At 52.0% G+C, this 24,021-nt stretch overlaps 1 protein-coding gene across 1 annotated transcript in view; it reads right to left on the bottom strand.

Annotated features, from left to right (window-relative positions):
• Window positions 1–24,021, bottom strand: part of NPAS3 (neuronal PAS domain protein 3) — a 1,515,755-nt gene that overhangs the window by 379,941 nt on the left and 1,111,793 nt on the right. Inside the window, exons 6-7 of the mRNA XM_078659389.1 lie at window positions 5,995–6,074; window positions 407–442 (exon numbers count right to left, since the gene is read on the bottom strand). Coding sequence (XP_078515515.1) covers window positions 407–442; window positions 5,995–6,074 — 116 coding nt within the window. The remainder of the gene's footprint in view (window positions 1–406; window positions 443–5,994; window positions 6,075–24,021) is intronic.

Genomic DNA, 24,021 nt, shown 5'->3' on the forward strand with positions numbered 1-24,021 from the left:
CAGGTTCAGGATCAGCCTGACCTGAAGGGTAGGATGACTGTAACCAGTGTCCTGACCGGTTCTTCTTCCAGAGGAACTTCTCCAGGTGGGAGAGGGCAGACCTCTGGAAGGGGGTGCAGAGGGTGGGAGAGCCCACCTCTGACCCCGGTGCAACCTGAGTGGATAAGCCCTGGGTTAGAATGGCGTTCTAGGGGTACCCCTCGCAGAGGGAGGAGGAACCCTAGGAGAAGAGGTAGGGGGAGGAGAGCCTTTCCTGAGACTCCTGGTCCGCCTGAGGTTGTAGGCCTTAGGCTGGAGAACCAGTGGCAGTCTAGTCCTGTCTTGCAGACAGGAAGAGTGGAAAATGGCTCCTATGTGCCAGGGGTTACTACCCCCCGCTCTGCGAATTGGCATGGACCAGTGGCACCTGGGTGGCCCCGGGCCTGGTCCTGGCCGCGGACAACTTGGGAGTACCAGTGGGGTAGCCCAGTTGGTCCAGACAGTGTGTTTAGAGGGAATCCCATGGGTTCACCGTGGCGTAGAACAGGAGGGTGTCCCTGCAGTTGCGGGCCTGCGTCCGTGTTCTATCGCCCCAAGCAGGAAAGTCCATCACGGTGGTGATTGGTCTCCCCTGCGTTTTGGCTGGAAGGGGGTTATGTTGGACTTTGGCCCTTAGGGCAGGTTCACCCCTAGACTTTTTGCGTGAAATGGTGACCTGGCAATGGTGATTTTTGGGATTCTGCGCACTTTCACTGTGTCCCAGTGGAAAGTGCGTGCGCACTCTGAGTGCATGTGCTGAGCTAGGCCTGCCCGCCCATAGGAATGCATGGGGAATGGATGTGTCCCTGGTAGTTCCTGATGCGTGGGGTGTACAGGCTTGAGTCTGGTATGTGTGGACTCGTGAGAGTGAATGCTGCGAGATGGTATATGCAGCATGTATGTGTCTAGTAGGGAAGCGCCATTTCTAGACATGGCTGTACGTGTGCTGTGAGGGTGCTGGCGTGTGATTGGCTGGAGCTGGCTGGCATGCCAGGCTCCAGGAAGTCTGGATGGGTCTGCCCGGTGGTGAGTGGGAGATTAGCATGAGTGATGTGTGGGAGGAGTGTACCTGTGTCCTGGATGGGCTGGGTTTTCCCCACACAATGCTGGCTCCGCCCCCCTGTGGTGTGTCTAATGACCCAAGCCCTGCCAGTGAATAGAGAGGGTGGTTGAGGTAAACAGAGTACTCAAGAACCAGCTGCGACTGGTTCCGCCCCCACTCTGCACCCTCAGACAAAGGAATGCACTGTATAAAAATGGGGCTGTGTCCCCACTGAAGTTGTTCTTTTCCAGGATCCTGAGGGGGCTGTTGCTGCTGTCGCTGGGCCAGAGGACCGCCACTTGGGGTGTCTCCCTGCCTGGAGACCCAGTGTGCTGGCTCTGGGCCCAGCCTTGTCCCCCCTGCCTGCCCAAGGACTGCTGGGAATCTGCCCTGCTTGCTGAGGGCACCTGGGAGCGCTTTATTTTACTTATAGCGCTTAAGAGCGCTTTATTTGGCTTGTAGCGCTTGGGAGCGCTGTGCCTTCACCCCAGCGCTGAGAGCGCTTTATTTTGAATTATAGCGCTTGGAGCGCTGTGATTATCTGCCTAGCGCTTGGGAGCGCGCCAATTGCTGTGCAGGTGCCCACCCTGCTCGTGGTGGCCTAGCGAGTGCCTACCTCGCTTTATATTTGCTTTGGCGGCGCGGGTGCCACCCCGCTCCTTGCCGCTTTGTTGTGCCCGTGATTTATTGGATTCACGAGGGAGCCCACTCCTCGGATCCTGGGAAGCCGCCTGCCTGCCTAAAAAGCGAGCCGCCGCGCTGCCCGCGGCGACCCGGAAGCACTGGGCCGGCTGACCAATCGCAGCGCGGCCCGAGACAGGCAACCCGGAAGTCCCGCCCCCCCGCAGCAGAGAAGCTGCCGGCCGGGTTCCCGAGGCTCCCCGAGTGGAGAGGAGAGCCCCGGGACGAGAGAAGAGGAGCCCCGCCGCCCAGGAAGAGTCCTGGACCTTCGAGGCCCCGGAGGAGAAGTGTGGAGAGAGCCCCCGAGGAGCGGGAGCTCTCGTGCAGGAGCCGCCGCCCGGGAGTGAGGAGCCCAGCAGCCGGTGAGTGAAAGCCGGCCAGGGAGAGAGGCGCGAGGTCGCGCACCCTCTCCCCCCCCCCCTGCCTCTACTCGAGCGGCCCCACTTGACAGCGGGCCGCTCCACCAAGGCGTACCTTGCGTCACGAGTCCCCCAGAGGGGGGGACTCACCCCAGAAGTGCCCCACTTGCTCGAGGGTCCCCCGTGAGGGGCCCCCACAGCCCAGCGAGGCTGCACCTGTGTTGTTGGAGCCCAGAGAGGGGTCCAAGGTGGCATTTGTTTGTTGGCGCCACGAGGCTCCAGGCGCTAATTGTGAAGGAGCCCAGAGAGGCTCCTGGGGGCCATTTGTTCTTTGAGCCAGAGAGGCTCTGAGGGTGCCATTCCCCCGGGAGGGTCCCCAACAGCCCAGTGAGGCTGCACCTTTTTGGTTTTGAGCCCTGCGAGGCTCGAGGTGGCAGATTGCTTTGTGAGCCCAGAGAGGCTCATTGCCCATTTGTTCTGAGAGTCCAGTGAGGCTCCGCAGTGCCACAGTGGTGGTTCTTGAGCCCAGAGAGGCTCCAACTTTGCCCTAACTTTCCCTGAACCAGTTGCCCAGCACTTTGTGGGCAACTGCGACGTTTAGGCCCTGACATTGGGACACAGGGACTGTCACAGGTGGTGACTGATCTAAGTTTTGCGCAATGTTATTGCTACACCTCTGAATGTATTGTTTATGCGTCATGTGCCTTTACACCTCTGAATGAATGTCATGCATTGCATCATGTGTTTTCCTCTTACACCCCTACAGGTATTGTAATACATAGGTGGTTGTTTTCTCCCTAGTACAGGTGGTGCTAGTGAGATCCTGGTTACCAGTAGATACTGGTTGTGTGCTATTTTGTGCTAAAGATTTTACATGCAAAAGTGCTATTTCTGAAAGTGCTACTTCTGATTCCTGACAGTGGTCCAGGTGGCCCTGTCTTGTAAATAATCCCTTGTAAATTCTGCCCGTGCCTATGGCACATTGTAAAGTGTGTGTTTTATCTAATGTGTTTTGGTGTAATACAAAGGCTATTTTTATATAACCTTGTGTGGAGTTTCCTTTGTGGTGGGCCTTTGGTTGTTGTTGCTGGGGTGCGTGCGCAAATACTTAGCCTACATCGCCTCCAAGTTTAGCCTTGCTGCTCGCGCCACGTTACCTAGAGGGTGAGTAGGGGTTATCTTGGCGTGTAACTCCCTTGCCCTGACTTGGGTGTGGTGGTCTCTGACTGACTTTGGCGAAAGCCCTGGCCAGCCGGGGATCCCATTTCCAACACCCATCCCTCCCCCCTCCACCCCCCACCCCTCAACCTGTACGTCTCCTGGCAACCCAATACCAATGGGCAACACTTTGTGTCGTGAATAACGGGCTATCTTGGAATGTTGCGTAAGGCACGTCAGGGACCACCTTCACGCAGTGATGCGTCACTTTTCATAAATGAGGCCCTCAGAGCCCTAGATAGGGTACATAGGCAATCCTATTCAGCAGCGGGACCAACCTCAGTCATGACGTATGTTGATGAACGTGAAGCTCCAACGACATCATATACGAGAGTGAAGCTAAAGGGACGTCACAGAGGAGAGCAAAGCATAAGTGATAACACAGTCAGGAGCGACTCTCTAGTGATGACATAGAGTGAAGCTTGAATTATGACACAGACAAGAGTACTGCTTAAGTGATAGTCTGTCAACGTGGGACGTGTCAGTGACGTTATAGACAGGAGTGACACTCTAGTGATGACACAGACAAGAGTACAGCTTAAGTGATAGTCAAAGTGTGACATGTCACTGACGTCATCGACAAGAATAAGTTCTAGTGAGAGATGAGAGTGAAGCTCAAGTGATGATGTCATAGATGAGTGAAGCTTGAGTGATGTTATAGACAAGAGCGGAGCTCGAGTGACGTCATAGACTGGAGAGAAGCTCAAGTGATGATGTCATAGATGAGTGAAGCTTGAGTGATGTTATAGACAAGAGCGGAGCTCGAGTGATGTCATAGACTGGAGTGAAGCTCAAGTAATGATGTCATAGATGAGTGAAGTTTGAGTGATGTCATAGACTAGAGTGAAACTCGAGTGATGTCATAGACTGGAGTGAAGCTCAAGTGATGATGTCATAGATGAGTGAAGCTTGAGTGATGTCATAGACTAGAGTGAGCTTGAGTGACATCATCCATGGAAGCAAGGCTTGAGGATGAGATGGACAAGAGAGAAGCTCTAGTGAGAGATGAGAGTGAAGCTCAAGTGATGATGTCATAGATGAGTGAAGCTCGAGTGACGTCATTCATGGAAGCATGGCTTGAGGATGACATGGACAAGAGAGAAGCTCTAGAGAGAGATGAGAGTGAACCTCAAGTGATGATGTCATAGATGAGTGAAGCTTGAGTGATGTCAAAGACAAGAGCGGAGCTCGAGTGACGTCATAGACTGGAGTGAAGCTCAAGTGATGATGTCATAGATGAGTGAAGCTTGAGTGATGTCATAGACTAGAGTGAGCTTGAGTGACATCATCCATGGAGGCAAGGCTTGAGGATGAGATGGACAAGAGAGAAGCTCTAGAGAGAGATGAGAGTGAAGCTCGAGTGACGTCATAGATGAGTGACGCTCGAGTGACGTGACGTCATAGATGAGTGAAGCTTGAGTGATGTCATAGACTAGAGTGAAGCTCGAGTTACGTCATCCATGAAAGCACGGCTTGAGGATGACATGGACAAGAGAGAAGCTCTAGAGAGACATGAGAGTGAAGCTCAAGTGATGAAGTCATAGATGAGTGAAGCTTGAGTGATGTCATAGACTAGAGTGAAGCTCGAGTGACGTCATCCATGGAAGCACGGCTTGAGGATGACATGGACAAGAGAGAATCTCTAGAGAGAGATGAGAGTGAAGCTCGTGTGACGTCATAGATGAGTGAAGCTCAAGTGATGTCATAGATGAGTGAAGCTTGAGTGACGTCATCCATGGAAGCACGGCTTGAGGATGACATGGACAAGAGAGAAGCTCTAGAGAGAGATGAGAGTGAAGCTCAAGTGATGTCATAGATGAGTGAAGCTTGAGTGACGTCATCCATGGAAGCATGGCTTGAGGATGACATGGACAAGAGAGAAGCTCTAGAGAGAGATGAGAGTGAAGCTCAAGTGATGATGTCATAGATGAGTGAAGCTTGAGTGATGTCATAGACTAGAGTGAAGCTTGAGTTACGTCATCCATGGAAGCACGGCTTGAGGATGACATGGACAAGAGAGAAGCTCTAGAGAGAGATGAGAGTGAAGCTCGAGTGACGTCATAGATGAGTGACGCTCGAGTGACGTCATAGATGAGTGAAGCTCAAGTGATGTCATAGATGAGTGAAGCTTGAGTTACGTCATCCATGGAAGCACGGCTTGAGGATGACATGGACAAGAGAGAAGCTCTAGAGAGAGATGAGAGTGAAGCTCGAGTGACGTCATAGATGAGTGACGCTCGAGTGACGTGACGTCATAGATGAGTGAAGCTCAAGTGATGTCATAGATGAGTGAAGCTTGAGTTACGTCATCCATGGAAGCACGGCTTGAGGATGACATGGACAAGAGAGAAGCTCTAGAGAGAGATGAGAGTGAAGCTCAAATGATGATGTCATAGCTGAGTGGAGCTTGAGTGATGTTATAGACTAGAGTGAAGCGCGTGTGACATCATTAACGAGCCTTAACAGTGAAACAGTCTGTGAGCTAATAAAAAGAAGTCCGCTGCAAACAATGCTTGATATCCCTCCGCCAGGCCTCACTCCCCCCTGCACCAGCCCCCTGTACCTCCCCCTCCATGCTCACCTGGTTCTGGCGTCTCCGACTGCGAGGAGGAGGAGGCGGAGCTGGCCCCATCCTCGGCCACGCCCTGCGACAGGAGGCCCCGCCCCGGTGGAAGCTTCATGCCCAGCTGCTCCGCCATCTCCACGTGGTCCCCTGGGTGCACGTAGTCGAAGACGCTGCTGCCTGTCAGCTCCACCTATGGACAAAGGAGGGAGAGGCGATGTCAGCAGGGTTGGGTCATACCTACAAGTCAGGACTATTGGCTTTGTCAATGGTTGCTAGATGCATAAGATAAATAAGCAGCAACCATGGCTTGTATATATTATTGAAAACACTTCCACTTAAAGCCCTGGTGGTGACACCACGACATTGTTGCTGCTCCTGAGATTCAAAAAGAGAAGGGAAATCCAGAGGGAAAATTACTCTTTTTAAAGGATTCCCCTACAACGCTCACCACATGCACATCGATGTGCCTGCTGCCACTGCAGTTGGGAAAAAAATGGACCGCCTGTGCCAGGGCACAAAACAGAGCCCGATAGAAACCCGTTTAGAGTCACCCTTAAAACAAGTATTAAAAATGCAATAGGTCTCGCCGTTCATCAAGTTAAAGCCATGTGCTTTGCTATACAACACCATTAGCATAGCAAATGGCTTTAACTTAATCAAAGGCGAGACCTATCGCATTTTCAATGCTTGTTTTACTATGTGTTTGCTACGTTAGCTTCAATTTTATTTCACGTTTGCTACAATGTCCCGTGATGAGATTTAATGCCCCCTTATGTCTGCCTCTAAATGGCGGGTCCTAAAATTGTGCTATGTGCGCGTACGTAAGACTGGATTGAATATAGTGTTTCCCAGTAAACCGGTCCCCTCACGGTGCTGATTCGGTTTTCCAGGCATCACTCAGGCCAGTTTCTCACTGCAGGTCTCTCCTCTCGCCGTCAGACTGGTAGGGGTAGCGGTGGGGAAGATTGGCTGGGGAGAGTAAATGCAAAAGAGGAAGGGGGTGGGAAGGAGCGAGAAAAGAGAGAGGGGGAGAGAAACACTTGCAGAGCTGCTGCGTCAGAGGCAGCGGTTCAAAGAGAGAGGTGGAAGAGAAGACGCAGGCAATGCGGTGCCATGAAATGAAAGGAGAGACGGGGTAGAAAGATGGAGAGAAAGGCATACCCTTCTGAGAGGGGCGGAGAAACGGGGGAGAGAGAAGGGGAGAGAAAACTGGAATCAGGGGATGATAAGAATGAATGACTGTAAGGGGGAGAAGAGTGATTGAGGAGTGGCGGGAGAAAAAGAGGGCTTCAAATATAGAGGAAGGGCAGAGACTTTACCGAAAGGGATTAAACGGCGTACTCAAATGTCATTGCAAGGGGACGTGTTTTGTGCGCCTTGGCAGCAGGGCTCCTCTTGTGCGTGATAACCTAAGAACGGGGGCCTTATGGAAATGAGGCACACAGGTTCTAGATAGATGACCCCAATGACCCGTGCCAAGCACCAGAGTGTGAAGCCACTCTTTTATATTTATGTTGCTCCTTTAAACCCTTGCTTGCCCACTATCTCCGCGACTGAGACGGATTCTCGACATAGGAAAGGTAAAGAGATTTTATAGAGTGCCGCCAGTTCCCTGGGAGGTTTCAGCTTCCCACGCACATGAGGCAGCCAGCTCTGCAAGTTGCAGCTCCGCAGTTTCAGCTTTCAGGCCATCGGCGTCTCTCCCTTCCGCTTTAAAATTAATAAAAACAAGATGTCTTCGCGTGCACTTCTTCTGTCCGAGCAGGCACAGTGAGCAGGAGTCAGGGAGGGACAGGAGATGTGCATGCATACACATGACCTGTACGCGTGCACATCTCCTGTCCCCTTCTCAAGAAAAATCAACGACAATAGATCTCGCCAAGGGAGCGACGCATGCGCTACATCACTAGGCGAGACCTAAAAACTGTCAGTGTTCAGACCCGGTGAGACCCGGCCCACTTAAAGCCCTGGGGGAGAGTCACCCAAACAGCACACCAGGGCACCCCTTACCCCCAACAGTTAGATACAACAGTAGGTCATTGCCAGTGGTGGAAGTGAGCGGGATCTGTTGAGAACATTGGCCCCACACTTTTTTCTTTTTACAGTAACAGTGTCAAAGACGCATCGTCCAGGACTGTTAATTCTGCTCTTCAGCATTGCACCCCAGAGCACAGTTCCAAAACTGTTTGCATGCCCTCCAACCTCTGGTTATTACACATGTGGAAGGGATCTGGCTGCTTCTCCAAGCTGCAGGTCAGAAGTCAAAATTCCAGCCTTTCATCCTTCCAAAGCTGATGCAATGACTTTTTTTTGGGTAAGGCAATAACACTTGTCAGTCACACACAGTGACGCACCAGGACTCTGCTACTCTCAGTGGGAGCTTCATGTGTCCCTATGTAAGAGGCCATCCCCTCTGACCGCGAGGGGAACGGAGAATGGAGAGAGAAGACAGACTAAAAAACACAAATGAAAAAGCAAAAACAAACGCATGCAACACTTCAGAGCTGTGAAGTGGAGGGCGAGCACTTCCGGGCAGTATTAAAATAGAGCTTAGATGTTCTCCCGTGAAAAGACCTTGGGCCATATTATCAAGCACGGCGTTAACATTATCGCCGCTTCAGCGGCAGAAAACTGCAGCTAAAGCGGCGTAATGGGCTAGATGATACGCCATAGAGAATTCACATGGAAGTCCATGTTCACACCAGAACATGGGCTTCTATGGGAATTCACAAGGGCGTATTATCAAGCCCATTATCGCCACTTTAGCAGCAGTTTTCTGCCGCTAAAGAGGCGATAATGTTAACGCTGTTTCTGGATAATATGCCCCCTTGAGTCCTAATTCTGGCCCCTGGCTTCGAAAGTGGGCCCCACAAGTGTCCCTGGACCCCCGGGGCCCCTGGAGCCTGCCCCGCCCCCTCCTCAGAGATGAATGGTGGAGTCCCACTCTCACACATGCAGACTGACTGCTTCATAAATATGTATTCATCGACAGTTGGCCAGTCATGGTCGAGAGGACACGAGTTTGGGGACCAGATGGTTTCTTATTCTGGAACTCAAACTGAAGCTGGAGAGTTCAGGCTGTGAACGCGCGGGTGCACGCGCGCGCGTGCACGAGTGTGTCTGTGCGACAGCGCCGTAGTAAGACCAGGCCACAAGCTCTTAAAAGATTCTGGTGCCCCATATATACCTATTTCAAAATATAAACAATAATAAACCATAAAATTAAAATTTCTTTTTCGAAATGAAACAAAATTTACAGTAAGATGAAAATTAATGTTTATTTTTGTATATACCCCCACCTTATTTATAGGTTCAACTGCACCATTTGCAGTTTTGCACCATATGGTCCCTGGCAAATACGGAAATGGAAAATTTCTGAGGTGCCCCCCTTCCATTGATGCCCTAAGCATGAGCTTATTTTGCTTAGTGGTTAATCCAGCCCTGCTGTGTGCGTGTGCATGTGTGTGCGTGCACACATGTGTATGTATGTGTGTTTGGTACATACCCCAAATCGTGTATTTGTTCCTCCAGGTCTATAATTCTTTTCCATGATCTCTTTTTGTCTATTCTTATCTTTTTAAGGTCTGATTCTTTGCGGTTCTTTCGTCTCTCAACCTTTGTGGTCTTTGCTGTCTGTAGCCTTTGCAAGCTTCTGGAAGTTTCTACCAGTGCGACTCAGAACATTACCCAAAAAGGGCTCTTTGCCCACCCACCCAAGGTCACAACGTGCTAGTGAATTCTGTTTACCACCTTTCTTTGCCTCTCGGACTAACCCTCGTTATTTGCACTGAATTCTAATTAACTCTGGGGCATATTATCAAGAAACTGAGTTAAAATTATCGCCGCTTTAGCCGCAGGGAGCTGCCGCTAAAGCGGCGATAATGGGCTTAATAATACGCCCTTGTGAATTCTCATGAACATGGGCTTCTATGGGAATTCTCTACGGCATATTATCAAGCCCATTATCGCCGCTTTAGCTGCAGTTTCCTGCCGCTAAAGCGGCGATAATTTTAACTCAGTTTCTCGATAATATGCCCCTTTGTTCACTACATAAACAAAAACGGGGTTGACCCTGTGTCCCTCAGAACCTGGGTTAAATGGTAGTTCAAATAGAAATGGTTCTGTCGGGTACGCACAACACTTAATTTCAGCGTTATCGTTTGATTTTGAACTAGTCGTATAATCCTGAATACAAAACCATCTAAATAACTTAATGGCTGATCCCACCTCTGAAAGAAAAAGAGTGAGGCTTCATACAATCAATGAAACAATAGCCTGCAGTCAACTTTATATTCTCTTTATCTTAAATGAATCGTATTCTCGTCTATACAAAGACTGTCAATATCATAAATATAGTGCAAAGAAAGTGAAACAATGAATAGTGTTCACCACACAAAAAACAATAACATAAAAGACAATATATACATCATCAATACATTCAAGTCAACAATCTATACAAATACAAAAGTCTAGTTTCACAAAGGCCATCCACTGTTGTACAACTTCTTGAACCCTTTAGATTTCTTTTATTTCATTGGAGTCCTAGAGTTAGGGGGCCTGTAGGAAGTGTCGACGTTTCGACCCTATCTTGCGCCAACTTGTTGGTCGTGGCGGGTCTTTATCAAGACGATAAGTGCACGACAGTCCTGGGCTCCAAGTGCAAAACTGTCACCTGTGGTCCCGATAAAATCTTCAATTCGGCAGCTTTCAAATGCCTTGTCTCAATTCGATCTCCCTCGGCTGAAAAATCCGGCTTGCAGTTTCCGACTGGTTGGAACTAAGCTCGGCTTAGTATTTGTATAGATTGTTGACTTGAATGTATTGATGATGTATATATTGTCTTTTATGTTATTGTTTTTTGTGTGGTGAACACTATTCATTGTTTCACTTTCTTTGCACTATATTTATGATATTGACAGTCTTTGTATAGACGAGAATACGATTCATTTAAGATAAAGAGAATATAAAGTTGACTGCAGGCTATTGTTTCATTGATTGTATGAAGCCTCACTCTTTTTCTTTCAGAGGTGGGATCAGCCATTAAGTTATTTAGATGGTTTTGTATTCAGGATTATACGACTAGTTCAAAATCAAACGATAACGCTGAAATTAAGTGTTGTGCGTACCCGACAGAACCATTTCTATTTGAACTACCTTTGTTCACTACAGCAGCTCCCACTCCCAGAACCCCCCTCCGGTCAAGCTGGTCTCTGGACCGATTACTTACCGCTAGCCTTTACCACTCTTAGTCCATCTCATACTCGTCACAGTCCTTACTACTTGAGCATACCTGCCAATATTTCAGAAAAGGAAAGTGGGAGATTTTAAAGGAATTATCGGGAAAACTTATTTCCCCTGTTGATTCCTATTGAAGAAAGGGCAATTTCAGGCAGAAGACAACCAAAATAAACCATTTTTGGCTGACAAAATCGTGAGTCTCCCGCCTGAATCGAGTCTATTGGCATTTCTACTTAGATGATTGCTACCTCGGGACAGGAACAAAACAGGAGGATCCCAAAAATGCAAGCCCCACCCCCCCATCCTGGGGGCCACAAGGGGGCGGTCACCTCCCCGGCTCCTTCTCTACATATCCAAGCCCCATCAAAGAACTGAAAGGAGGGAGGGCGGGCGGGCGAGATGTAATGACTGTGACGAGGATAAATTGGGATAAGAGTAACAAACATTACAGGTAAGTAATCAAGCCATTGCGTCACTGTCCTTTGTCCTCATTCCAGCCACCACTATTTGAGGAATACCAAAGCTACAATGCTTGGACAAATTAAAGAACAACAATCACACCAATCCTAAACAGTCCCGGATCATGCTTTGTGGAAGATAGGTCCTTGGAAGGATGGAGCCGACATTTCACAATGCTTAGAAGTCTTAGACCAGAGCCTGGAATGCCCTTCCATTCCTCTTCCGATAGACAACATCGCTCCCCATCTTCACGAGAAACCTCTTAACCTGGCTCCTCGACAGACCCCCTCCCTGATGGACTGGAACCTGCACCCCCACCTACCCCCAGCGCCTTGGGACCCTTACAGGTGAGTAGTCGCGCTTAACAAACAACTGATTGATTGAGTGATGACAATCCTTGTCAGATCCCAAATACGAAAAGTCTCTTATTCCGATGAAGCATGAAGGAGCCACTCATCCTGGTAGGGAAGCACTGGTATCATCTCCAGACGCAAATGAGGGACCACTGGAGACACCATCTTCATGAAGTTTTGTGGGAAAGACGTGAGGCTGAAGAACAAGACTCTGAACTGCCAATGATATACAACACCTTCGTAGCTTGTGATGACGTCTTCAATCGGGATCTGCAGATAAGCATGGATGTCGTCCAAGTTATCAACAACCCATCAAGAGCAATCAAAGAAATAATCCTCTGAAGGGCCTCCATCTTGAACTGAATGTTTTCAGAAAGGCGCTCACATTCTTCAACCCAATCACTAGATTTAATCCCCAATCTTGGATCTAGAAAGATTATGGAGTCGGCTCTGAGACCTTCCTCGCTTTTGGGCACCTGAACGATTGATCCCTTCATCAAAACAGCATTCGCTCTGTTCAGCCGAGGTTCCTTGGACGCTGAGGACGGATGGTCTCAGTGAGAGTAGGATCTGAGATGAATCCGATCCTATAACCGTTCCCCACCAAGCCCCAAGCTGATCTGACAACATCAACGTATATATCCTATAGGAACGCTATTTGCTGTTCCGTGTCCTACAACAAGAGCAGGCATCTTAAACCTTCCCGGGTAGCTTTGAACAAGTTCTATAAGTCTGTAATCAAAGACGATGCTGAGTTAGCTCCATAAATTCCAATCCTCTTTGCTTTGTGAGAGCCCAAAGGGATCTTTTTTAAGTGCTGAACCAATGTTCTTGTCGGCTGGATCTCTAAGAATATTCTCATTGGCCACGGAAGATCGGCCAACCAGACTGGCCACCACTGGATCCATCCGCGGAATGTCTGGTAGAACATTCTAAATATTCTCCAAAGGACACCGTTTTGCCATAAATCTTGGAAGCAATGTCTTACCAGGATATTTCCAATTCCGTTTCACAACTTCCGCCACAAACTGGTGAATATGCAAGCTGGCATTAGGTTTCTTGAAAGAAATTGATCGAGGTCCCAGATTTCTCAATAGACGGGAACCCCATGTTCTCTCTGATAGGAGCTGAAAGGTCTGGTAAAATGTCTCTGGAAATCTTTTGATGGATGCAGACAGGAACATCCTTAGTCCCTTTAGAGCCATCAGAATCAGACGGTGGATTCACATTTGTCTTCTAATATTTATTTATTTTATTTATTTATAAAGCGCGCTGTTACCTGGCTATAACCAGCAGACTCCTCATCAGAGCTGCTAAGGTCTCCAGAAGAATTCAAATTCTTTCCTCCTCTATTGCCCTCCACCGCTGGAGAGTGAAAGCCAACCTCAGGACCTGGAGAAGGTTGAGTAGAGTCTGGAGACACATGTCTATCAATCAATCAAACATTTGTAGAGCGCGCTACTCACCCATGAGGGTCTCAAGGCGCTGAAGGGGAGGGTGGGTGCTGCTACTGCTTGAACAGTCAGGTCTTGAGAAGTCTCCTGAAGGTCAGCAGGTACTGGGTTTGTTGCAGCTGTGTGGGGAGGGTGTTCCATGTCTTGGCGGCGAGGTATGAGAAGGGTCTGCCGCCTGTGGCGGTCCTGTGGATGCGTGGGACGGTGGCGAGGGCGAGGTCGGCGGAGCGAAGCTGGCGGTTCAGGTGTAGAAGGTGAGACGTTTGTTGAGGTATGCTGATCTGGCATTTTAGAGCGCTTTGTCAGTGTGGGGGAGGAGCTTGAAGGTGATCCTCTTATTGATGGGAAGCCAGTGCAGATCTCTCAGTGCAGGTCTCTCAGGTGGGCAGTGATGTGGCATGGTGGGGGGATGGGGGGATGTATGCGTTGGAGACTGTTTTCATCAGCTATTTCGTCTGAATATGCTGCCACGGCCGATCGAGTAATTGATGTTTTCATCAGCGCACGATTATCCAATAAAACGTGACGATATAACGAGTGCCACTATTCGAACTGTAAACGTTTCACCCACGTCTTTCTCATCAAGTAGGAAAGAGAAAACGTGACGACACACTGTGTGCTACTATCCGAACTGTAAACGTCTCACCAACGTCTTTTTCTCATCAAAATTGAAAGGTTGAAATATAGCTGCAGTTACTTATCCTCAACTAAGGGTCTGAATCATTCACAACCCCTCAACCAGCAAGACTGATTAAGAAGTACTTGTTTCTGACTCTGAAGGGTCCACATCCAAATGCAATAGAGTTTATGTCCTAATGATGGTCTTATGAAAGCACAACACGAAGACCGAAACGTCGACAACTTTGTCTAATTCTGCACGAGATTTATTCAATATTGATTTCTATTTACTTGTTGATTTGGAATCTTTATGTTTAATCTATTAGCAGTTCAGACTTTTGTGTGATATACGTGTGGAATATTCATTATACGCCCTGTATATCTTCAATGCATTCTTTTTGTACCCCATTTGTGATATATGATGAATTTCTATGTCATTAAGTAAACAAAAAAACTTTTTTTCAAAATCCTGGTTCGTGTATTATTATCTTTAATAATGTTAGTGTGGTAACATTATTTGTCTGTTTTGTAAATGATTTACTTCAGCCACTAATATAGAATAGTGTGAGTACTCAAGTTAATCCAAGTCTCATATTGGCTGAATTGTAACAATACAAACAAAATCCCTTGCTGGCCCAATTCTACAATAGTGTTTTGGAGTGTGGCCGTGGTTCCTGCGTAGAGTGCGTTTCTGTAGTCCAGTCTGCTGCTGACGAGGGCCTGGGTGACCGTCCTTCTGGTTTCAGTGGGGATCCATCTCTAGATCTTGCGGAGCATGCGGAGGGTGTTGAAGCAGGAGGAGGAGACTGCGTTGACTTGCTGGGTCATTGAGAGAGAAGAGTCCAGGATGAACCCCAGGTTGCGATGCGTGATCGGTGGGTGTGGGTGTGGGTGCAGCTCTCGGGGCGGCGGGCCACCAAGAGTCGTGCCAGATGGAGAGAGTGGATCCAAGGATGAGGACCTCTGTCTTGACCAAATTAAGTTTCAGGCGGCTGGTCCGCATCCAGCTGGCAATGGCCTTTATTCCTTCATGGAGGTTGATTTTGGCGGTGGCGGGGTTTTTGGTGAGTGAGAGGATCAGTTGAGTGTCGGCAGCGTAGGAGACGATGTTGAGGTTGTGCGAGGGGACGATGTTGGCGAGCGGTGCCACGTAGACGCTGAAAGACGTTGATGTCTACCCTTCTCTGAATTCTTTCCCATCACAGTTAATGAATGGATTGGCCAGGAGATGGACCAAAATCTAACCTGAAGCCAACCAGTAAGTTTTGGGGGGAGGAGGGGGCGGGGGTACAGAGGGAATCCTCCGCACATCTGATATGAAAGGACACACATGCACGCTTCCATCCTACTCTGCTGCGCATGAGTGAGCCAAACCTTCAAGGTGCATGGTTGCAAATGACCTCCGCTTGTCCCTAAAAGCAAAAAAAATGTCGCAGAGCAGGAGGTGTGCTGCCTCTCTGCTGACTGGACACAGGAAGGGGTTCTTCACCGTGTGCTGCCCCTCTGCTGACACAGGAAGGGGTTTGTCACCGTGTGCTGCCCCTCTGCTGACACAGGAAGGGGCCTGTCTCCGTGTGCTGCCCCTCTGCTGACACAGGAAGGGGTTTGTCACTGTGTGCTGCCCCTCTGCTGACACAGGAAGGGGGTTGTCACCGTGTGCCGCCCCTCTGCTAACACAGGAAGGGGTTTGTCACTGTGTGCTGCCCCTCTGCTGACACAGGAAGGGGGTTGTCACCGTGTGCTGCCCCTCTGCTGACACAGGAAGGGGTTCTTCACCGTGTGTTGCCCCTCTGCTGACACAGGAAGGGGTCTGTCTCTGTGTGCTGCCCCTCTGCTGACACAGGAAGGGGTCTGTTTCCGTGTGCTGCCCCTCTGCTGACACAGGAAGGGGTTCTTCACCGTGTGCTGCTCCTCTGCTGACACAGGAAGGGGCCTGTCTCCGTGTGCTGCCCCTCTGCTGACACAGGAAGGGGCCTGTCTCCGTGTGCTGCCCCTCTACTGACACAGGAAGGGGTCTGTCTCCGTGTGCTGCCCCTCTGCTGACACAGGAAGGGGTTCTTCACCGTGTGCTGCTCCTCTGCTGACACAGGAAGGGGCCTGTCTCCGTGTGCTGCCCCTCTGCTGACACAGGAAGGGGCCTGTCTCCGTGTGCTGCCCCTCTACTGACACAGGAAGGGGTTTGTCACCGTGTGCTGCCCGTCTGCTGACACAGGAAGGGGTTTGTCACTGTGTGCTGCCCCTCTGCTGACACAGGAAGGGGGTTGTCACCGTGTGCTGCCCCTCTGCTGACACAGGAAGGGGTTTGTCAACGTGTGCTGCCCCTCTGCTGACACAGGAAGGGGCCTGTCTCCGTGTGCTGCCCTCTGCTGACACAGGAAGGGGTTCGTCACCGTGTGCTGCCCTTCGCTGACACAGGAAGGGGTTCATCTCTGTGTGATGCCCCTCTGCTGACACAGGAAGGGGCCTGTCTCCGTGTGCTGCCCTCTGCTGACACAGGAAGGGGTTTGTCACTGTGTGCTGCCCCTCTGCTGACACAGGAAGGGGGTTGTCACCGTGTGCTCCCCCTCTGCTGACACAGGAAGGGGTTCTTCGCCGTGTGCTGCCCCTCTGCTGACACAGGAAGGGGTCTGTCTCCGTGTGCTGCCCCTCAGCTGACACAGGAAGGGGTTTGTCACCGTGTGCTGACACAGGAAGGGATTTGTCACCGTGTGCCGACACAGGAAGGGATTTGGCACCGTGTGCTAACACAGGAAGGGATTTGTCGCCGTGTGCTGCCCCTCGCTGACTAGACACAGGAAGGGGGTTGTCGCCGTGTGCTGCCCCTCTCTCTTCTGTCCGCTGTCTCCGGTCCTCAGGACTCAAACCCATCCTGAGACAACCGGGGAAGGTGGGGGTCGGAGGGGTGGGGGGGGGGGAGGTGAGGGGGCTCATCGGAGCGCCGGATTCCTGCACATCACATGCACCCGACATGTCCCCTGTGAGCGGCGGATAAACTTCCTCCTAATTAAATATTTTTTAACGATGGAAGTAATTTTTGCCAAGGGGCAGATTCGGGGTAAAATTTAATATGAGATCAGAGACTCTGTTCCCAGCGTAGATGCTATAAATTAATGACTGCGCGTCTGATGATGAAAGGCGGCGCCGAGCATGAGAATGAGGGAGTGGTACTTCAGATCAGCTGCGGAGGGCGTGAGGTAAGGCCAGACCCCCAGAAGATGAAAGGAGGGGTGTGAGGTGAGGCCAGACCCTCATACAATGAAAGGATGGGCGTGAGATGAGGCCAGACCCCCATGAAAATGAAAAGAGGGGCGTGAGGTGAGGCCAGACCCCCAGAAGAAGAAAGGAGGGTCGTGAGGTGAGGTCAGACCCTCATACAATGAAAAGAGGGGCGTGAGGTGAGGCCAGACCCCCAGAAGATGAAAGGAGGGGTGTGAGGTGAGGCCAGACCCTCATACAATGAAAAGAGGGGCGTGAGGTGAGGCCAGACCCCCAGAAGAAGAAAGGAGGGTCGTGAGGTGAGGTCAGACCCCCAGAAGATGAAAGGAGGGGCGTGAGGTGAGGCCAGACACCCATACAATGAAAAGAGGGGCGCGAGGGGAGGCCTGACCCCCAGAAGATGAAAGGAGGAGCGTGAGGTGAGGCCTGACCCTCATACAATGAAAGGAGGAGCGTGAGGTGAGGCCTGACCATCATACAATGAAAGGAGGGGCGCGTGGTGAGGCCAGACCCCCAGAAGATGAAAGGAGGGGTGTGAGGTGAGGCCAGACCCTCATACAATGAAAGGATGGGCGTGAGATGAGGCCAGACCCCCAGAAGATGAAAGGAGGGACGTGAGGTGAGTCCGGGCCCTCATAATATGAAAGGAGGGGCGTGAGATGAGGCCAGACCCTCGTAAGATGAAAGGAGGAGCGTGGGATGAGGCCAGACCATCATACAATGAAAGGAGGGGCGTGAGATGAGGCCAGACCCACAGAAGATGAAAGGAGGGGCGTGAGGTGAGGCCAGACCCTCATACAATGAAAGGAGGGGCGTGAGGTGGGGCTAGACCCCCGGAAGATGAAAGGAGGGACGTGAGGTGAGGCCGACCCTCATAATATGAATGGAGGGCGTGTGGTGAGGCCAGACCCTCATAAAATGAAAGGAGGAGCGTGAGGTGAGGCCAGACCCTCAGAACAGGAGTGGAGATGTAAGGTCAGACCATCAGATCAGAACTGGATGGATGAGAAGGCCAGGCACTCAAATCAGGGCAGGAAGGATGAAAGGTAAGGCCGACCCTCAGATCAGTACTGGGGGAATGAGAGGTCAGGCCAGGCCCTGAGATCAGGGCAGGAGGGAGGAGAGGTCAGGCCGGGCCCTCGGATCAGGGCAGGAGGGAGGAGAGGTCAGGTTGAGCCCTCAGATCAGGGCAGGAGGGAGGAGAGGTCAGGCTGGGCCCTCAGATCAGGGCAGGAGGGAGGAGAGGTCAGGCTGGGCCCAGGGCAGGAAGGAGGAGAGGTCAGGCCGGGCTCTGAGATCAGGGTGGGAGGGATGAGAGGTGACACCAAACCCTCAGATCAGTATAATATTAACACCACTGTCCGTTTATGGAGCACACGCCAGAAGCTGGGTAACCTCTTGGCTCTTAAATTAACTACAATTTCCCACTTCAGTGTTTTTTACTTTGAATTTAGAAAATCCAAGTCGCAGAGAGGATTCCAGCCCGCGATCTGGAAATGACAGATCTCAGTGTCCAGAGGTTCATTGAGTCTGTCCTTACCTGCGGATGTAAAGAAGCTAGGGGGTGAGGGGGGGGGGGGGGGGGGGTGACGCCGCCAGCCATCCTGGCGTCACAACTTTAGTGCCAACATCGGCACATACCCCAGCCCTCCCACAACAATTAACTGAATAACAGACACAACACAATTGTTTGGTGGAGAAAGTTGTTGCAGCTTTATTTGCATAAACATTATGCCAACATGTTGGGTTATCTTACGGGCGATCCAGGGGCAGGCAGCCCCTCGCCACCTGGCCACCTGATGTGCCATAAACCCCAGTGGTATTAACCACGGGGTGCTTTCAATTCGGCGGGACGGGATAGCCCTTCCCACCGGCGGACCGCCAGTCCACCCCTTACTCACGCCCCTACCCGCACCGGGGGGGGGGGGGGGGGGTAGAGTTGCAGGCAACCCCCGGTTGCTCAGGTCCACAACCGCCCGTAGGACTAACGGGCGCCGTTGCTCCTCCAGGATCCCACGCGAGGACCTCCCTGGGGGATAATTGGCTTTCGCACCCTTACTGTGCTCCTGTAGAGGGCACCCTTCTGTACCTTACAGCCTTTGGATCACCCTGTAATTCCGCCTGCAACACAAAGCAAATAGCATTAGATGAAGCACCCCCCCCCCGCTGCCCGACAGCCGGGTTCGCGGTAGGGAGGGAAAACAGCGTTCGGGCAGCTCGGCCGGGCAGGAGGAGGGGGACTGTCCTCAGCGACGTCCAGGACCAAAGAGGGTGCTCGGTGGGCGGCAACGGTAAATATACCTCTCCCCCCCCCACACTCCTCCTCCCCCGCCGGAAGTGATGTCACCCGTGGACCCACACAGGTCCCCAACACTAGACTGCTTGCTGTTGTCTGTGCCATCGTGTGGCACTAAGGGGGGCCGCCCTCTTAGGGGGGCCTCCTTCGGTGGCCCGGGGCAGCCTGGCATACATGCTGGAATGTCTGAGCCCCAACATTTCAATGTTAACAAAAAAGACAAAAACGTGAGCCCCAAAATGCAGGAGGCGTCAGCTGCAAGCACAGCTTTTTGGTAAACCTCGACATGCGTCATCTGAGGGTGATGCGTGATTCCCAGGACACAGGGGCCACTTCAGAGCAGATCTGGGAACAGCGTCCTTGACATCATCCGGGGACAGAGGATGGTGTCAATCACTCCACTCGGATTTATAAAGCGCGGCTACTCGCCCCGATGGCATCCAGGCGCTAGGCCCTACTGGGCTTAGCTGTAGAGTCAGCTCTAGAGTCCTGTTCTGAATTCTGGAGAGAGGATGAGGTTTGGAGGTGAAGGGGGGGTCGTTCCAGGACTTGGAGGGAGGTAGGGGCCTCCTGCAGCTCCGGCGGGGCGGGGGTCTGTGCGAGGGAGGCAGCGCGCAGGTGTCTGTGTCTGGAGGGTTGGTGGAAGTTCAGGCCGTGGTTGATTTCTGATCTTTTGGCCCAGTAAGTCCCGGCAGCCAGAGAGGGGGTGAAGGTAAAGGGTGTCAGGGCTGGACTAGGAACCAAACCCGGCCCCGGCAAAGTGCTCCGCTGGCCCCCCTGGGGGTTGGGGTGCCTCCGAACTGTTTGCCAGTGCCGGTTTCAGCCAATTTTGTTACTGGGGCCGATATTGCAGCTATGCTGCAACAACGGCCCTGTCACAAAACCGACCCCCACCCTGGCGGCCCACCGGAGAAATGCCAGGTGCCCGCCACGGCCAGTCTGGCCCTGCAGGCTGTGAAGGCTTCCTCGGTGGTCACCCGACCCTGGGCCAGACTGTCCCTGTACACAGCACCCCATCATTGACTCTGATAGTGGGACCCTCTGCCCAGCTGAGGGACCTCAGAGCTCCAGCCTCCTTTGAGGTGACCCCAGCACTGCGGGGGAGGCTGGAAGCAAGAGCATTTGGCCAAGGGGTTCCCTCAGGAAGGTCTGCCACCATAGATGGCGACCACAGATGCCAGTAGAGCAGGATGGGGCAATGCTAGAGAACAAGTCAGCACAGGGGGGGGGGGGTCATCTGGGAGCCAGTGAGGGCTTTGTCCAAAGGGAAGGAGTTAAAAGGGGTCCCATTGAGACGTATGCCATTTTCTCCATCACCAAGGAGACAAAAATGTGCCAGTCAGGGCCAACGACTGAGTGGTTCTGGCATGAAGGGGGCTGGAGTGTAGACTGCTTGTTGCACCTTGCCCCTTGCCCCGGGGGGGGGGGGGGGGGGGGGGGTTTGCACCTAGGCAGAGGCCGGCCTCCTCTCTTCGACATACAGTCCATCTTCTCGGAAGGGCGGATGGATGGTCCCTCTGAGCTGGTTCCTCTTCCTCTGTAGATCCCGGCTCTCTCCTGCAGACACTGCAGAGCTTGGGCAGCCGGCGGGGGAGTTGTTTCCGATCAGGGCGCATGCGCTGGGTTTGTTCCTTACCAGGGGGCTTGGAAGGTGGCTGTGCCTTCTTTTTCTTGACCCACCCCCCTCCTTTACACCTTTCCTCTTATCTTCTGCCGCTGAGTGTGTTAATGAAGGCGCAGTTTGATCCGGTCGACATTCATCTAGTAATGCCTGACTGGAAGCACCGTGGTTCCCCTTCTCCCCCGTGGCCCTGTGGGAGATGCATTGTGGCCCCGTCCACTGAGGGGCCATCCTGTCCCTCAAGCATCCTTGGCTCGTCTCCTGCTGGGGGGGGTGGGGGGGGGGGCTTGAGAGGGTACCTGAGCACCCCTGGGCTGTTCCTGGAGGTGGCAGAGCTCATACCGTAGTCTAGACCTTCGCCCACTCTCAAGTCTTACTCTAGGCATTGGAGTCATTTTGAAAGGTGGATTGTAAACAGAAATATGAACCCAGTTTCTTGTGACCACCATCAATCTTAGACTTCTTGGGGTCGGTTTTCTATTGGGTCCGCAGTTCCCCTCTTGCGAGTCCAGTGGATGCTGGGAGCATCTGACAGCAGAAAGTTTTTCTGAACATCCCAGTAATTTATTCCTGGTTCCTCCCTGGACCTGCTACTAAGTATGGGTGGAAAATTCGTTCCGCTCGTGTAGTTTGCAAATTTTTGGCAATTTCGCGATTCGCGAATTGCGTGAAATTGCCCAAAAATCCGCAATTCGCGAGTTGGCAGATTTTTTTACTTGTTCGTGCTTCAAAAATACAATCTCGCGCGCGCGGCATTGACTTACCATGATTCTGCGTTCGCTGATGAGTTTTCCTCCCTGTTCGTGTGCGCTGACAGATTTTGGTAGCTGGCCGAGCGACGCCGCGATCGCGAACACTTCACTGCGACCCGAAACAGGAAATTGCGAACGCGAACACGTCATTGCGACCCGAAACAGGAAATTGGCATCGCAAGCAGGCTGGTTAAGTGAAAACAACATGTTTGCGACCGTTGCGACCGCATGCGCAAGTTCGCATTCCTGAACAGGTAAAAAAAATATCGTGAACTCGCAAAAAAAATGATTCGCAAGCTTGCGGAATTTGGCGGATTTTGCAAATCGTGTTTATGAATTAGCGCAAATTCGTGTATCGCTAATTCTCAAATTCCGCCCATGCTTACCTGCTACAGGGATTACAGACACTTTCGAAAGCCCTATTTAAGCTAATGGGGTCTGTAGAACCAACACCCCGTCCCTTACAAAGTCCTGTGTCTGGCTGCCATGTCTTCGGGTAGAAGAACTGGAGAACTGGGGTCCCTCTAAAATCACAAGCATTTCTAAAAACATTCCAGACAAACTAAGCCTGAGGCCGAGTCCTGATTTTGCTCCAAGGACCCCCTGATGTATCGTTCTTCGAGGGGTCTTACGCCCCTGGGGTCTGCACCTCCCCCTCTCCTCTGGAGAGAACGTGCGGCATACACGAGACAACTGAAGGGGCTCAGAGATGTGTTTGGAGAGAAGGCACCTTTAGAAAGTTGGCTTTCTGTTTGTGACTTTTGCTTCCTCTGGGAGGGGGGGGGGTGAGCCCCTCGGGGTCGACATGGAGTCGGTGGTCGAAGGGACCATTGCATTGTCCTGTGAAGGTCACGGGTGACCCCTGTCCACTCGGGTCCAGGGCGGGTCAGCCAGGGGAGGGGCAGCTTCGTGGGACGTTTGAAGGGGCCTCGGAGACGTATATGCAATGCCCCCCCTTCGTGAAACCCTCCCACCCCACGAGGCGCTATGAAGAGCAGCGGGGGCTGTGAGCTGTTTGATCTTGGACCAAGAGCGAGGTGATAAAACTTCGTGCTCAACCCTTGGGCGCTGTGATTGTCCTGTTTCTTGCAGGGGGGGGGGGGGGGGGGTGACGCGGAAGGGTCACGTGTCGGTGTCGGCTCAGCTGATGGAAGCTCTTAGACAGGTCTCTGGTGCTGATGCGCTGTCACGTGAGGCTGCAGCACCCATGACGCTATCGAAGTGGTCCAGCGTCACGTGTGGATGTATCCTCACGTGCACGCGCTGCGACTCGCATCTCTCTCCTTGTTTAAGGGGTGTACGGCAAGTTAATGAACTGTAATATTCTTTTGTTTTTAGAATAAATAGGAACATGTACACCCAAATCAATCTGTCTGTCTGTCTGTCTGTCTGTCTATCTATGTTGTCTCTCTCCCTCCGTCAGGACTGTGCTGAGGAAGCCATAAGATTAGGTGGCAAAGATTACAGGTAAGTAACTGGGCGCTCACCTACCTCTACCTCTGCCGGTGACACTCACAGCTTAATACTTGTGTGGAGCAGAAACCCAGTCCCTGCTCCAATCCCGGAAACATAGGCCCCGTGGAGACTCGTCATGGTACGTGATTGGTTTCTTTGACGTGGAGTTGTGCTGAAACATGCCACAGAACGCCCCTCCCCCCCTCCCCACACACACACACCAAGCTTCCCTCCACCTGTCGGCGCGCCTCCGTCCACAGCGCTGCGCGGCGCCTCCGGCCACAAGCCGTGTTTATTGTCCTGAGCATCCGTCCCGGGGATCAAACGCCGCTGTCGAGCCTGGAGTACAGCGCTGCGAGGCCTCAGCGAGACGCCTCTCGCGGTGGAGCAAAGGTGCGCATCCATTATTGAAGCGCGCAGTACCGCGCGGGGGGGGGGGGGGGGGGGGGCACTTATGCAGCAGAAACTTCAACAATCAGGCGGGAAGGACAAAAAGAGGGCAGAGCGGTCCCCGCGCGCCCCTTCCCCTGATTATTATCGAGCGCGCAAAGCCCCGGATCAACTTAATCCACTCTGGCAACGCGCGGAATCCGTGATGGGGCCGCGCGGGAAGCGCTGCGCTGCCAATCACCCTGCTTCCTGGCGCTGGGGTCTCTGCAACCTTCAGAGCCGGTG

Source organism: Lissotriton helveticus, chromosome 9, assembly GCF_964261635.1.
Source record: "Lissotriton helveticus chromosome 9, aLisHel1.1, whole genome shotgun sequence".
In the NCBI taxonomy this organism is placed as follows: Eukaryota; Metazoa; Chordata; class Amphibia; order Caudata; family Salamandridae; genus Lissotriton; species Lissotriton helveticus.